This window comes from Mesocricetus auratus, unplaced genomic scaffold, assembly GCF_017639785.1.
Source record: "Mesocricetus auratus isolate SY011 unplaced genomic scaffold, BCM_Maur_2.0 Super-Scaffold_100676, whole genome shotgun sequence".
NCBI classification, from domain to species: Eukaryota; Metazoa; Chordata; class Mammalia; order Rodentia; family Cricetidae; genus Mesocricetus; species Mesocricetus auratus.
In genome coordinates this window covers 37,095,053-37,111,548 of record NW_024429266.1, presented here as the reverse complement: position 1 = coordinate 37,111,548, position 16,496 = coordinate 37,095,053, and the positions used below count along the sequence as shown (strand labels likewise).

Here is a 16,496-nt window from a genome sequence, read left to right as displayed (position 1 = left end):
TTTGTATATTTTAGCATATTAATTTTGCTTGCTTATACATTCAAAGCTACTGAGCCTTGCAACTATTCTCATCACAACAGACCAGTATGGGAATCAGTGCTGAGAGATGGAGAGAGATCCAGGGCAGACTTGGACCCTGTACCCGTAGACCATCTCCCCATACCTCATGCACCAGCTAAATTGCCAGGCACTAAGAAAAGAATTCAAGGACTACTCCCCATCCCTGCTCATCCCCCAGCTCTGTATAGGTGGGCACTAGGATAGGGGAGAAGGAAAGTACTAGAATAGCGAGAAAGGTGGACACTATAGAATAGGGAAGAAGGCGGGGACTACAATGAGGGAAGGATGCATCAGGCTTTTTCCTGAAATGCCACCCCAGAAAATGACATGAAACTAGAGGTACATGAGCACAGCAGGGCTGGAGTGAAGAAAGAATGGTTTGCTCTGTCGGAGGAAGGAGTGAGAGCAAACAGGAGGTCCAGCGCCACCTGCAGGAGGACTGAGAGGCCTCTGAGGAGGGAGTGGAAGGGAGCAGAGCCAGCTGTGGCAGGAAGGGAAGGCGGGAACTGAGAGAGCCTGAGGTTCAGTTCAGTCCAGCAGAGAGGGGGCAGCCTGTATTTCCCTGGCTGCTCCATGGATGCAGGCAAGAAGGTTGAATGTCCTATGTTGGCCCCACCTCCAGAGCCTTTCGCTGAAGCTGCTGCATTGGACACAAAAGGGTGAGACACAGAGACCTCGTCTCTGCTAACAGGAAACTGGTTTCAGTAGCCGAGTGGCATAGTGTGACAAAGCCTGGGCAGGGTGTTTCACACTGTTGTCTGCATTTTTCAAGTAAGCAGCTGTTTACGTGTGAAAGTCAGAAGTAAAGAGCTGAGGGCCTAAGTAGAGGAGGTGGGAGGTGACTGGAGTTAGTGCAAGCTGGAGGGAGTCCAGGGAGAGGAGCGCGGGTTTAAGCAGGAACAAGCCCCAGGCTAGACTTCTGAAGAGCGGCTGTGGCTGTGTGTGGAGTGGGGCCACTGGGGCTCCGCTAGGTCCACGGCTGGCTGATGGGTGTAGATGGTGCTCAGCAAAGGGCTGTGCGCTCATGGCCTCGGAACCAGTGCATCTGGAGAGCAGACGTTCTGGCCACACCACCGTCTCAGCGTTTCTCTTCCCGACCAGGCATATTTACTTGCGCAGACTGCCAGATATCCATACCCCAAGTTCCCGATCTCCTCCTAGCCTTCCCTCTGAGAAAGAGCAAAGGTCTACAATCGCTATAGAAAGAAGACGGCAGGGTGACTGCATTTATTCACTGGGATGTGGCTTACCAGAAAAGGGATTCTCTGTCAGGAAAGGCAATCTCTCCTGAGGCTCCTGAGAAAGGTAAGCTAGGAGAAACCTGCCTGATGCTCTGAGGAGGCTTGCCTGTGGCCCAGAGGAGGGAAACGGGACACAGGCTATGGAGAACAGGGTGCATACAGGCAAGGAATGGGTAAGGAGAATGGTCCACAGAGCAGACCAAGAGTAATGTGCACAGCATGTTGTCACAGAGAGAGGAAGAGACCTTAGGTATCTGTTACATACAAACCCAGCATCCCTGTATCCCCAGCTGGGAGACTCCAGACCTGACCCAGCATGCTAGTCATCTGGAGTTTGTCAGATGTGGGTCTCTTCACAGGTACACATTGTTCTCCAAGATTCCCAATGCTCAAAATATTTCAGACTTGGTTTCTTGTCAAAACACACACCAGCCAAACTCTGACATGTTGTGAGGCCAGGGCATCCAGAGGAATACCTCCTGGGCTTCAGGGCACAAAAGGACATGAAATGCTGAACACAGGCAGGTCTACAATATGCCTTCCCTTAATCCACAACTTCTGTATGCAAAATCAAAAGTGAGGCTCCCCCCCCCCCCACCCCCGCCTCTCCCCACTACACACACACATGTCACACTGGGCAGTAAGCAGGTAGGGGTGTGGAGAGTACAGCTTAGTAAGTCAGGTACAGGACACACTGAGTTCAAAGACGGCTCCTGTCTCATCCCTGCTGAGGTGGGGGTGGGAATTGGTACAAACAGTGAGGGCGTTTGGTGACAGTTACTGTTCAGTGACTAACATTCCTGGCTGCCCCGGCTGAAGTCTATACAGCATGCTTCCTGGCTCAGTCAGCCCTACCTCTTTCTCCTGCAGAGGGCAATCTGGGTCAGTGCACACACGGAGGACTCCAATGCTCAGCCAGCACGGCCAAGGTTCCCTGGCCCAGCAAACACAAGGGGCTTTGATACCTTCGGAGAGCAGCAGCTCCCCCACCCCAGGATGCTGTGGCTGCTCTTGGCATGGCCCAATCCCAGAACAGGCCCTGCTTGGGAGGCCTCAGCTAAGAGGTGGTGGTGTACAGCCATGGAATCTGAGAGAAATCCCAGAGCTGGTGTCTGTGAGCTGTGTGGTCTTGGGCAGGCAGAAAACCTCATTAATGCGCAGGGTCCTGTCTGTAAGACGGGAGGAAAAACAGTTACATAGGTCTCTGTCTGGAAGTTCACTGGAAGGAATAAGTGAAAGTGTGTCTGGGAAGCAGTCCATATAGAGTGAGTGACCCCCAAAGTGCTTATAGTATCTGGCATTCTCAGGATGGCCCCTCAAAACGAAAGCAAGCGCACCTCACTGGCCAGGGACTAGTTCCCATTCTCACCCCAAGGCCCTCTTAGCTTCCCTCCTTTGGAAGACACTCACCCACACATACATTTCTTGCTAACTGGCATTCAGCAGGCTTTGGCTGTGTCTTTAAGCTAAAGCAAAACTAAACTGAAAACAAGACTCAGATGGCTTCTACATCTCATGCCTTGTTGCTGTCCAAACCTTAAGTCCATGCTTGTCAAATTGGGGATAGGTGGGGTATGTTAGGCATACTGTGCCATGGGGATTCATATGGCACACTTAGGGGAAGATTAAACATTGGAGCTAAAGGTGAACATAGAATATGCATTCCCATGAGTGTCTAAAATGAGCCCTTTGAAATCTAGGTGGGCATCCCTTTCTCTCTGACTGCCTCTGTTCACTCTCTATGGCACTTAGGACCCTTTCAACACATTGCAAAGGCCTTGCGTAAGCAGACAGGTGGCTTAGGAAGCCATCTGGTGTTTTATGTTCGCACCCAAATTTTTCTGGGGACTATTCTTTGTCTTTAGAAGAGTGGCTATACAGCCCAATGCCTGGGAGGCGGCCCCAGATAACCCTTATAGGATATCACTCTTGCCTTCCTGGCAGGGACAGCAGGAGCATCTGTTTGGCTAGTATTTGAGGTGTGGGCACCTAGCAAACCCCCCTACCTCCAGCTGTCTCTAGCAAGCAGGATTTCTGGAGGGGAGATGGATTACTATGGCAGTTTCAGCAGAACCCATAGCTTCCTTCATCCCAAGATGCTGAACAATATACCTGGCAAGGCTATCAGTAGGAAAAAGAGTCATAGGCATATCGCCTGCCTATGAAGGAGATTAAACACATTCACTGTTTACCCCTCACCCTCTCTCCCTGCTGCAGGAACCCTGAGCCAAGCAACAGCTCTTTCTAGGAGGAGCAGACAATTGAAGTGCCTGCACACTGTGGCACAAATGGACTCCCAGGACAGATGGAACAAGGTGTCCCTTAAAAAAGCAGCATGATTCATGACACCCAGAGGTTGAGCATGAACACGGTGAGTGAAGATGAGGATGGTAGGGAGGGTGGCTCTCACAACAACACTGACTTGCAGTGTGATACCCAGACCCGCAAAGAGGAAGATAAATGGTCTGGGTCCTCCAGCACTGGCTTTGTGGATCACAAACCTGGGGAGATGCCTGGGAGGACCACCAACCGGGGAAAAAAGGACTCGAAGATCACCCAGACTCAGGACTTCCCTCAATTAGAGGAGGGCCTCAGTGCCCCTTTCAGAGCCTTGTCACAGAGGCAGCCGCACAGGGACTCTGTGTGCAATGATGGAAGAAAGAAGACAGTCAAGGACACAGCCTTGGAAGTCCCAACCAGTTTCTTGCATGGTGGGGTATTTTTTTGGTCGCAGAACAGTGCAGATGCATCCTCCCCAGGCAATAACTCGCTGGAGCACCTTCCCAGGTCCGAGAGCACCCCAATTCAGTCTTCAGCCTCTCCCGTAGTAGCATTGGCCAAAGCGCAGGGTACTATTAAAGTTCAGGGCCAGGTAGGCCCAGGAGACAGAGGGCAGGAAGAGGAGAGTCCTAACAGGTGTGTGCAGGATAGGCGGGCCTTCCAGAAGTCCAGCAAACTCCAGGTCCCGGAAGAACACCATGGCGCTAAGCCCCATGTGTGCCAGCTGTGCGGGAAGGCCTACTCTCACCGCAGCACGCTCCAGCAGCACCGGCGCCTGCACACAGGCGAGCGGCCATACCGATGCCCCTTCTGCGACAAGGCGTACACCTGGTCCTCCGATCACCGCAAGCACATCCGCACCCACACGGGCGAGAAACCCTATGGGTGCCCGGACTGCGGGAGGGCCTTCGTGCGCTCCTCCGATCTGCGCAAACACCAACGCAACATGCACAGCAACGACAAGCCCTTCCCGTGTGCCCAGTGTGGCTTGACCTTCAACAGGCCTTTGTCGCTACTGCGCCACCAGCGCACGCACCTGGGCGCCAAGCCTTTCTGCTGCTCCTCTTGTGGCCGGGAGTTCTCCGTGGCCAGCCGCATGGTGGAGCATCAGCGCGTGCACTCCGGCGAGCGGCCCTTCCCCTGCTCCACCTGCGGCAAGTGCTTCACCAAATCCTCCAACCTGCAGGAGCACCAGACGCTGCACACTGGTCAGAGGCCCTTCAAGTGCGCCGACTGCGGTGTGGCCTTCGCTCAGCCCTCGCGCCTGCTGCGCCACCAGCGTATCCACACCGGCGAGAGGCCTTTTCATTGTGCCGAATGTGGTCAGGCCTTCGCCCGCTCCTCCACCCTAAAGCGGCACCAACAAATCCACTCCGGGGACAAGGACTTCCTCTGTGCTGAGTGCAGCAGGACCTTCAGCATGGCATCCGAGTTGGCGCAGCACATCCGGCTGCACAATGCAGAGAGGCCCTACCAGTGTGAAGGCTGCGGCCAGGCCTTCACCCGCTCCAACCACCTCCAACGACACAAAGCCAAGCATGACACCTGCAAGAAGGAGCCTGTCCCTTCCTCCTCCGATGAGGGAGAGCACCATTGGCTTGCTGCTAAGAGAAACTAAGACAACCTCGACTTCACATGGCAGCATGGAACCCAGTCCGGTGTGCCCTCCCACATCCTATTCTTCCCTCAAAGCCAGCTAGGCTCTCTGGTCACTTCCCTTACTGCGTGGTTTCTGGCCATGGGGTGCTCCGTGTGCTTAATGTATTTGATGTGTTGTGAGACAAAATAATCCCAAGGATAGTGTCCAGGTGTGCAGTTTCACACCGGTCTCCCACTGCGAAGAGGCCATGAGAAATTGGAAAAGGGGAAGATAACAAAGTAGGGGCTGGCCAGTAATTCCTTAGGTCAGGGATTTCAGAGAATGAAAAGTTGGAGAATTCTGTGCTGGGCTCTGTGTAGGATCTATGGCTACCCTGATGCAAACAGTCTATTTTTTTCTTCTCAAAGCCATATCAAATATTGAGAAGACCATCTTTAGAGAGTCTTTTTAATTTTTATGTAAAGGAATCCTCAGAAATGATCCCTGTGAGGGACTCTTCCAAAGAACAAAGCCCACCTGGGGGTAACTCAAACCAAGCCAGACATCACTTGACTGCTAAAATGACTTTAACTTTGAGGGAATGTCTCCGTGGATTAGCTTTGAAGTACAGAAGGAAAGGATGAAGGTTTGAGCTGTGTTTGGGAAGCAGTGACTCCAGAAGTTCAGAATAGTTTCAGCATCCAGAAAAGAGGCCCTCACCTGAGCCTCACCTGGGTCCCACCAGTAAAGTTCACAGGGGTCTCTCTCTGCCATTGCTTTTTCCCTGCCCAGGATTTGAACTTAAGTCGCATGTGTCACTTGTAGAGAAATTCCTCTGAATAAGCCACAGTATGGTTCATTTAAATCTGCTTGGCTCATCAGCTGTGATTTGAAGGAAATGTGAGGAAGCACAAGCTGCCCAGGTGCCAACGGGCTTATTTGTGTTTGTGTCAAAGTCATTAAAATCAGCTGTGAACATCTTCATGCCTCATCATTATCCTCTAATGAACTTATTCAAAATCTGTCCTAACAGTCACTCTTCAGGGTACTGAGATAGGCACCGACTCTTGGAAAATCAGGAGTTTGTGGCTTTGGAACTTGACTGTGGGAACACCAGACCTTGAGCAGAGACCCACTTCCCCTTCTGCCTGGGAGTAGGCAGCTGTAAGACAATGTTTAGTAAAAACATGTTTACTAAAAATGATACAATAAGTTCCTGGGAAAGGCCTTCCCACGGAAACCGCCCTGACCTCGACCTTGTCCAGAGACTAACCGCACCTTCAAAAACCCACACACATCCACCTCTGGGTCAGAGCAGAACCAGCCAGGGGAGAGGAGAGAGCAGAAGCTTCTTTGGTGGGAGCTTTTCTTAGGAGGTTTTCTTGAACCTTTTTGGAGCCTGTTTAAAGTTCTCTTTATATCATTGAACGAGTCTCTGTGTTATCAATACCCGACACCCTCCGCACGTTCTCGGACACAGGCCGCGCAGCAGACGTGACAATTGGAGGTCCCACTGAGATCGTGAAAGCGAGGTAAGTGGACGGGGTTAAGAAACTATGGGGAATAGTTCCGGGAAGCTAGAATCATTGCAGTATCAACTAAAAAAGTTACTTAAAGAACATGGGACTGCAGTCAAGTCTAAAACCCTAGAAGTCTTTCTAAAATCGATCGAACGAGCCAGTCCATGGTTCATTACTGGGGGAAGCTTAAATATTCCAGATTGGGAGGAGGTTCGCCGTGATCTTCATAGACTTTTACGAAAAGAGGGATCTGAGTCCTTGCCCCCTACGACATTCTCCTTATGGAGATTAGTGAGGGGAGCACTTTTGACAGATAAGGTTCGTCACCGCCAGGTAGTTCAGGACACAAAAGAGGCTTTTTTAGAGTTACAAGAGACTGAGACTCAAGCCTCCTTGAGTTCAGGGGCAGAGAGTGATGATGAAGAGACTGTGATTGAAACTAGAGGCTCCATTGTTAGTGAGGATGAGGAGGAGTCTCTTAGTAACAACAAAAAAATGGGTAGAGATCTCCGGGCACGACCCAAAAAGAAGGACTCCGGTCAGAATCGGTTATATCCTTCTCTATCAGACCTAGAAAATGGAAGTAGCTCAGACTCAGACTCGTCACAGTCTGAAAAGGAACGGTTACTTGCTGAGATCGCGGCCCTTAAAAAAGAACTAAAAAAGATTTTAATTAAGGAAAGACAGGACAGGGAGAGAAACCCTTCCCCATACTCTGAAAAAAGGGACTCCTCCTATGAGATAACCCAGTCCTTCTCAGACCTGGAGGGAAGACCCAGGGGAGGGGTCCAATGCTGCCCGGTGGTGGCCCCAGTAATGGAAGTTCCAGATCCGAACAATTCTGGACAGGTCATTAGGCATCATAACCCTTTAAATTTTAAGGATATAAAACAACTTAAAGAGGCAACTTTAAATTATGGAGCACAGGCTCCCTTTACACTTTCCTTAATGGAATCTTTTGCGTCTCTTAATATGACACCTGGCAATTGGCAGCAGCTTTGCAGAGCAGCTCTGTCGGGGGGAGATTATTTGATTTGGAGAGGTGAGTTTCAGGAAAGATGCAGCCAGACAGCCCAAAGAAATGCACAGGCCGGACAGCCCCAGAGAAATGTGGAGATGCTTACAGGAAGTGGTCAATATGCCACCATTCAGCAACAAATGCAATATGACATCGCAGTCTATGCCCAAGTGGCAGCAGCAGCCCAAGGGGCTTGGAAAGCATTGCCTTCCAAGGAAGGAGGGGATCATCTGTCCAAAGTCCTTCAAGGACCTTCCGAACCTTTTCAAGACTTCGTAGACCGTCTCAGTCAGGTAGCAGAAAGAATATTTGGGGGCATTGGGCCTGCGATGCCAGTCATAAAGCAGATGGCATTTGAAAATGCAAATAAATATTGTAAGGAAGCCCTTCGCCCCTATCGCAATAAAAGTCTAAATGACTATATCCGGATCTGTAGGGACATTGATGGGAACTTCATCCAGGGCCAAGTGTTAGCTGCTGCTATTCGGCCCCAAGTGGGGAAAGAAAGACCTACTCTGGGAAGGAGAAAAACATGTTTTAGCTGCGGTAGGGAGGGACACTTCCGTAGAGAGTGCCCTCAAAATAGTACTACGGGTCTCAAGAGATCTGGTTTATGCCCCCGTTGTCGAAGGGGATATCATTGGGCCAATAACTGCTACTCTAAAACTGACAGGGAGGGAAATTTCCTTTCTGCTAATAATAATCAGGGAAACGGGAGGAGGGCCCCGCCCCAGGGCCCCAAAACCAATGTGTACGGGGCAATGACCCCTGCTCTGGGCAGTGGCAGGACTCATTTTCTCCCCCAGAGCAACCCCTTCATATCTCAGACCTCCTTAGAGCCACCTCGGGAGTGCAGGATTGGACCTCGCTCCCTCTGCCCGGGCAATCCTAACACCGGAAATGGGGATCCAGGCCCTCCCTACTGGGGTGCATGGGCCATTGCCCCCAGGCACGGTCGGACTACTTTGGGACGGTCCAGTACTATTCTTCGAGGCATCCAGGTACACCCCGGTGTTATAGACCAGGATAGTGAGGGGAGATTAAAATAATGACATCAGTGGGCAGTGGGGTTGTTGCCATCCCTGCAGGAGAACGGATTGCTCAGATACTCCTTCTCCCTACAGCTCCTTGTGAGGCTAGAAAAATTAAAGAGAAAAGGGGCAACCAAGGTTTTGGAAGTACCGGCCCGGCAGCATTTTGGGTAGCCACTATGGAGAACCGCCCCAGCTTACATTAAAGATAGAAGGCAAGTCCTTTAGGGGCGTCTTAGATTCTGGGGCAGATTTCTCTGTCCTCTCAGATAAATTCTGGCCCCCCACCTGGCCGAAAGAGGAAGGGACAGTGACCCTCCAGGGAATAGGACAGGCTGTGCCCCAAAAGAGCCTCAGAATCTTAAAGTGGCAAGACTCTGAAGGCCACACAGGGCTTTTCCAGCCATATGTTTTGCCTGGCCTCCCTATTAACCTCTGGGGACGGGACCTCATGCAAGAAATGGGAGTGGTCCTCACCACTCAGGCACCCAAGTCCAAAAGCAGGGGCCCCCAGATGACTCAAGGGAGGGGCTGGAGCCCGGGGAGGGAACTAGGTAAACTAGAACAGGGAGAGGTTTGCCCTGTGGCATCCCTCCCTTTGGAGACCAGGGCCCCAGGGGATAGGAAGGGTTTTGGCCATTTTTGATGAGGGTCACTGTTGTGCAGCCAGCCCCCATACCCATCACATGGCTATCAGATGATCCGGTATGGGTGGAACAGTGGCCCTTACCAGCGGAGAAACTAAGGGCGGCTCACCAGCTAGTTCAAGAACAATTGGAGGCAGGTCATTTGGTTCCTTCCACGTCCCCTTGGAATACCCCTATATTTGTAATAAAAAAAATCTTCAGGGAAATGGAGGTTACTACAAGACTTGAGGGCCGTGAATGCGACCATGCAGCCTATGGGGGCTCTGCAGCCTGGCTTGCCCGTGCCTGTGGCCATTCCTAAAGACTGGCATTTGATTGTTATTGATTTGAAGGATTGCTTCTTTTCTATTCCCTTGCATTCTCAAGATAGTCCTCGGTTTGCATTTAGCCTTCCTGCAATTAACTTTAGGGAGCCTGCCCTTCGCTTCCAATGGGTGGTGCTCCCCCAAGGGATGGCTAATAGTCCAACTATATGCCAGATTTATATAGCTGCCTGTTTAGATCCCCTCAGACGTAAGTTCCCTGATCTTTACATTATCCACTACATGGATGATATTCTTTTGGCCGCGGCCGAAGAAAGACAATGTTACATAGCCTTTGCAGAGCTACAGGAGCTTCTGGAGGCCCGAGGATTTATTTTGGCTCCTGAAAAGATCCAAAAGAGACCCCCTTATACTTATTTGGGTCATCAAATTCAACAAACTGGCCTCCGGCCACAAAGACTCCAAATCGATTGTTCAAATTTAAAAACACTTCATGATTGGCAGAGATTCTTGGGAGAGGTGCAATGGTTTCGCCCTTCTCTTTCTATTAAAACAGGGGCTCTTAAAGCGCTTTATGATATTCTTCCTGGGGACCCTGCTCCAACTTCCCCTAGACAGATTACCCCAGAGGCCAGGGAAGCCCTACAATTGTTGTTAAGAAGTATAGAGCAAGCCCACCTTCGGCGTATAGATTATGGGCAGCCCCTTGTTCTGGTTGTACTTTCATCTAGCTTTTCGCCCACTGCCGTGTTTTGGCAGACTGGTCCTATTTATTGGGTACATTTGTCAGCCTCCCCTAAGAAGGTAGCAACCCCTTACTATGATCTCATTTTACAATTGTTGTGGAAGGCACACAAGTTTAGCATTCAAACCTTTGGAAAGAGTCCTGATAAAATTATCCTTCCTTATGGTAAGGAGGATCTTCCATGATGGGTGGACCCTGTTTATTACATCTACAGGCACACAGTTTGATAACCAATATCCCAACAGCCCCTTGATGTCTTTTTTCAAACAACACCCTGTGATCTTTCCCAAGATTTTAAAGGAGAACCCTCTAGTTGGAGCTCGCCCAGTCTTTACAGACGGCTCCTCCAAGGGTTTCGAGGTGGTGGTTTCTTCTCAGGTGCAGAAGAGGGTACCCACAGGACAGATGTCAGCACAAGCCGCCAAGTTGTTTGCATGCTTGATGGCTTTCCAAATGTTTGAGGGAGAGCCCTTTAATTTATATACTGATAGTGTTTATGTTGCCAACATTGTTACACCTTTAGAAACTTCTCCATATGTTCTTCCAACCTCCCAGGTTCGTTCCTTATTAGTTCAGTTCCAACATCTTATTTGGCAGCGCATCCACCCTGCTTATGTGGGATTTATTCGTGCACATACTAACCTTCCAGGACCCCTTGCCCAGGGCAATGAAATTGCTGACTCCTTGACCCGCCCTAGGGTCTTATTTACTCAGGAGCAGCTGGCCCACCAGCTCCATGAGAGGTATCATCTAAATGCCCGCTCCATTAAATTTCACACTGGGTGCCCCTTATCCATAGCTACACAGATTACCTCTCAGTGCCCTGATTGTGCCCCTTATCATAATTCTCCCAATGAGGGGGTAAATCCCCGGGGCCTCAGGGCCAACCATCTCTGGCAAATGGATGTCACTCACCTGCCACAGGCAGGGAAATTAAAATACATGCATGTCTCGGTGGATACGTATTCTAAACTGATTTTTGCCTCTCTCCACTCAGGAGAGAAGATTAAAGATGTTATTTCTCATTGCCTGCAGGCCTTTGCCTACATGGGTGTTCCAGATTCCCTAAAAACGGACAATGGCCCTGCCTATGCCAGCAATCGCTTTGCTGCCTTTTGCAGGGAACATCACATTGTCCATTCTTTTGGTATTCCTCACAACCCCACGGGACAGGCTATTGTGGAGCGCACCCATGCCACTCTCAAACAGTATTTTAAGAAAATAAAAAGGGGGAGTATGTTACCTCCCCAATATTCAGTTATCCACCATACTTTACATTTTAAATTTTTTGACCATAGACCATAATAATTTGTCTGCTATGGAGAGACATTGGAACAAACCCTCCCAGTCCTTGGGATGGGTCAGATGGAAGGATTTGATTACAGGAAAATGGCAGCCACCCACTCCCCTACTAGCTAGGGTCCGAGGGGCTGTTTGTGTTTTCCCTCCAGGAAGTGAGAAGCCCATTTGGGTCCCCGAACGGTGCATCAGGCATGTCGACCCCAATACTACTCCGGATACTAGTAATGCTCACCATGCTAAAGATGATCCAACCATTGCTGAACACTCAGGTAAGGGAAATATGGGCATTGGTGAGGATTCCCCCCCATGTTAATGCCAGTTACTCATTCCAGCTCCCTGTTCATCCATTTTATAACACCAATAATACATTGGAAGCGGCTGCTGCCAATGAGATTAAAAAGTCAGAAACTAGACATTCTGAGTTTCCCCCTCCTAAGCCTGATACCAGGGTCAGGAAGTAGGGGAATCCAAGAGATTCCCAGCGGCATATGCTTTTAATCCCAACACACCTTTATGCAAGTCCCAGGACAGCCTCCAAACAATACAGAGAAACCCTGACTCAAAAAAAAAATTGGTACTGGTATTAATTAAAGAAAAAGACAAAGACAAAGGTATATGGAATGGAAAATTTTGTTTACATTTAAGTTCTATTTTGTGAGTCATCTCTAAAAACTTTTGGCCAAAAGCCTGGCCTCTCTACCTTGCATCTACAGAGTTACAAGGAGTAGGTACGGCTGTACCCCATGACTGTAGCTCAAATGGAGGAATGATAAAAACATATAGGACTTTTTAACCTTTTTAGTTCAAGGATTGGCTGGAGTTGTTCTTTTACATAGATTTCAATTAAGGAAGCTTCATTGCAACAGACTAATCATGACCTAGGGAAAAAGGATGACTGAAAGATGCATGTATGTTCTGAATGTATGGTGTGGCCACACCGGTATGTATGAAATGTGATTGTGAATGTGTGAGTGTGAACTGCTAATATGATTAAAAGGATACTTAAATCCCTTCAAAAATAGTTAAGAAGCTACCTAGATTGCTTTAAATATAGCCAAAAGGAACATCCAGCCAGTCTGTTAATGTTTTAACAGAAAAATTTAAGATGCAAACGAGGCCTTGTCAGCTAGTGAGAGCTCACAGGTTAGATTGGGAAAGACTGCTCACAGACTTCAAATAATTTTAAAAAGTTATTTGGACACAGTATAGTTTACAATCTTTGAGTGATTTTCAGAAGTTTTTGGGAAATATTTAATGGATATGTCCTTTTTAATGGGCATCTACAAATAATCTAAGTAGTAATCCCAATTTACCTAGATAGTCAACCAAAGAGGGTAAACAAATCCTTCTACTGTTATGGTCCAGCTTCAACAGTTCAAAAAAACTTTTTTTTAGAAAATAAAAAAGGGGGAATAATGTTCCCAGTCCCCACATGACTCATCAAATAATACACTCCTCATTTAAAAATGTTATAATGTGAATGCCAGTGAGCTTCAGACAGATTCTGGCATGATGGAACTTGAGCAACCATTGCTCAGGTCAAATGGAGACATCCATACACTAGACAGTGGAGAAGACCCTAATTTGGGGTCGAGGGCATGTTTGTGTTTTCTTGCAGGAAAAGAATAAAGCTTCGGCAACTGTCAGACCATTTAGTGAGATGCATGGAGCAGAGAAAAACTGGACCTGAGACCATGGGAGCCTACCTAAGCCAGTTTGAGTGAGATCTCCTAAATCAGTGTTCCTGACCCTTGATGTCATCGAATCTACAGCCCAAGAAAGAAAGAAAACAGTCGGTTCGAGATTTCCAGTTTCTCAACAGACCTGCTGCATCAACCTTCCGGACCCATGAGTTTTCATCATGAAGCCAACAGAGAAAAAAGGACCCATTTAAAGCATTTGGACATTGGTATGGACTATGATGAGTGGCAAAAGCCTCTTTTCAGTATTTGAACAGGACATGGTCACTTGAAATATCAGACTTGATGGTTCCTGTTTCTAGAATCACGACTAGGCCAGTGTATTTTTCTGGAGAAATGCAACTTGTCCTAATGCGACAACTATTGTTCATATTTTTCGTAATGCTACATGTGTAACATCAATGATTGTACCTAATGTATCTGTGCAAGTGCACTTTCTAAATGCTTTCCTGAGCAGATCTTGAAACGATTGGAAACTTTATCAAATTGTAAATGTAAATCACATGCTGGTTACCCTTGTAACAGATGAAGGCTGGTAGAATGTTATGGCCCAGATCTGGTGATGGGTATGGTAATGGAGAGGCGCTATGTCAATGGGGGTCCTGGAAATGGTGGCAGTGGCGGTAGGCATTCTGGCTTTATGCCGAGCTCAAACGTGCCTTGTTCCAGAGACAAGAGATCCGTAACCAAGTATTGCTTAGCTTAGCCCATGGCAATCCCGATAGCCATGAAGGTTGGTTACAGATGATTTAAGGTTGGGGTATCTCCGATGACGGGCAACCTGTGGGGAAGACCCCTCCCACCTAAAACAGGGGTTCAAGGTCCCCCAAAGACGGGAAAGGGAGGGTGACCCTACTTGACCTAAGCCAGGAGTGCCTCATTTGAAAATAAAAGGGGTGAATTGTGGGAACACCAGACCTTGAGCAGAGACCCACTTCCCCTTCTGCCTGGGAGTAGGCAGCTGTAAGACAATGTTTAGTAAAAACATGTTTACTAAAAATGATACAATAAGTTCCTGGGAAAGGCCTTCCCACGGAAACCGCCCTGACCTCGACCTTGTCCAGAGACTAACCGCACCTTCAAAAACCCACACACATCCACCTCTGGGTCAGAGCAGAACCAGCCAGGGGAGAGGAGAGAGCAGAAGCTTCTCTGGTGGGAGCTTTTCTTAGGAGGTTTTCTTGAATCTTTTTGGAGCCTGTTTAAAGTTCTCTTTATATCATTGAACGAGTCTCTGTGTTATCAATACCCGACACCCTCCGCACGTTCTCGGACACAGGCCGTGCAGCAGACGTGACACTTGACCATGAGGAATCTGTGGCTTCACAAAACATTTGATGCTGACAAACGACATTTGTAATCCTTACAGTCTGCCATATAGGGATTTAGCTTTTCAAAGTTTTTTTTCTTACACACACACACACACACACACACACACACACACACACACACTGGACTAAATATTCCAGGCTATATTCACTGACTGTTCAACATGAGCCTTGCGGTGGATGTAAGGGAAGACAGGTTGGGACAACTGTTCTTAGACATGTGACTTACACCGGGAGTCTTTCTCTGTCACTCCCCACCTTATCTTTTGAGTCAGGGTCTGTCATTGAATCTAGAGTTCAGCATCTCAGCTAGGCTGCTATCCAGCAAGCCCCCAGGATCTGCCTGTCTCCATCTTACTGGGTTTGGGGTTTGTCAGTATGTGCTGCCACACCTGACTTTTGTGTGGGTTCTGGGAATCTAGACTCATGTCCTCATGTGTTTGCTTGCACAAACACTTTACCCACTGACTGAGCCATCTCTCCAGTCCTCTCTATATAAAATTCTCTCAGATCCTACCTGGTTTGGACCCACGGTATGACTGCTAAATAGCATTCTTATGATACATGAGGCCAAAGGGAAGTAATAAGTACAGCTGTGCCTTGTTTGACAAAAGCAACCTTTGTAAGATGCAAGCCTGAGGGTCTGTGTGCTAACTCCATGAGATAATCTGCATATTGGGATGACTAGTTTTAGCCCACCTTCATCATTTACCAGTCAAGCACCTCAAAGTTTAATTTCTGCGGCTGGATGGTGGAATAGGAATGATGACAACAGATAATAAAGGATGGAGTCATTTTAGTAGCTGACAAAAACTGTGGCTGATGCAAGAGCATTAAGCAGGCAGAGAAATCAGAAGAGTTATCCTTTGCCTACAAGTAGAATAAAGACTACTATGCAATCAGTGAAATATTTGAAGATTGGTTAATCCTCCGTACTTTTTGAAAATGGTTGTTAGTATAATTTAGTAGTCAAAAAGTTTTGGTTTGACTCTACACTCTCATCAGGAGTTTTTACCTCAAGGATAATTTGTACAACAATTTCGTAAAAGTCAGATTGGTTATTAACCACTCAACTTGCTGAATTGTAGCTTTGAGTATCAAGACAGGATTGCAGTGCAGTGTGTGGGCACCACTTTCAGGTCTGCACACCTTTACCGAAGTAGAAAAAAAAGGATTAGCATGTGCTGGGTATCTTAAGTATTTTATACTATGTTTCTGAAATATAAGGGGTGGAACGAACAGGCTAAAAAGAAATTCATGAATTGTTCAGATCTGTTGAATAAGCAAGTTACATTTCAAGAAAAATGTCCTCAACCAGTCTTCTCTTACATTCGTTGAAAGGGCTCACGTTAAATAAGCAATGGATGTAGCCTAGGATAATCAGATCAGCTAAACATGTGCAAGTGGATTGTAATTACAACACAGGGAGCAGACATGAGAGAAGTAAGAGAAGCCAACCAGCTCTGAGAGAACTTGACACAAATTCTGCTGAGTGGAACCTGACATTCCAAGTAGGGTAAATTGAAATATCTTTGGAGAACAATCAATGCTTGAAGACAGGTTATGTTAGCTCACATTATTGCTCCAAATAAGTTGGGCTATTTTTATCTGGCTTTCTAGAAACATACTTTATATCACATTCAACAATCTTATCTCCTTATTTTATAATTCAAAGTCAGGGCTGGAGCTTCTTTGTTATATTACTTAAAGCTTCTTTCTGGACCGGCGTCATTTCCACAGATTAGCTTGCCAGTGCTGATTTGGATATACCTAGTAAAGATG

At 47.8% G+C, this 16,496-nt stretch overlaps 1 protein-coding gene across 2 annotated transcripts; it reads left to right on the top strand.

The window, feature by feature from the left end:
* Nucleotides 1-567: 567 nt before the first annotated feature.
* Nucleotides 568-6,138, top strand: Znf648 (zinc finger protein 648). Of its 2 annotated transcripts, none has more exons than XM_013114277.3 (2): nucleotides 568-719; nucleotides 3,519-6,138. In XM_013114277.3, the coding sequence occupies exon 2, from the start codon at nucleotides 3,637-3,639 to the stop codon at nucleotides 5,197-5,199; it is 1,563 nt and encodes a 520-aa protein (XP_012969731.1). In that variant the 5' UTR covers nucleotides 568-719; nucleotides 3,519-3,636; the 3' UTR covers nucleotides 5,200-6,138. The 2 variants fall into 2 exon arrangements, with proteins under 2 accessions (XP_012969731.1, XP_040595000.1); XM_040739066.1 differs by lacking the exon at nucleotides 568-719 and adding an exon at nucleotides 814-1,365.
* Nucleotides 6,139-16,496: the final 10,358 nt, after the last annotated feature.

Bases quoted from the DNA above. Each gene is read 5' to 3' on its own strand.
- Znf648 (XM_013114277.3), top strand. From the start codon at position 3,637: ATGATTCATGACACCCAGAGGTTGAGCATGAACACGGTGAGTGAAGAT.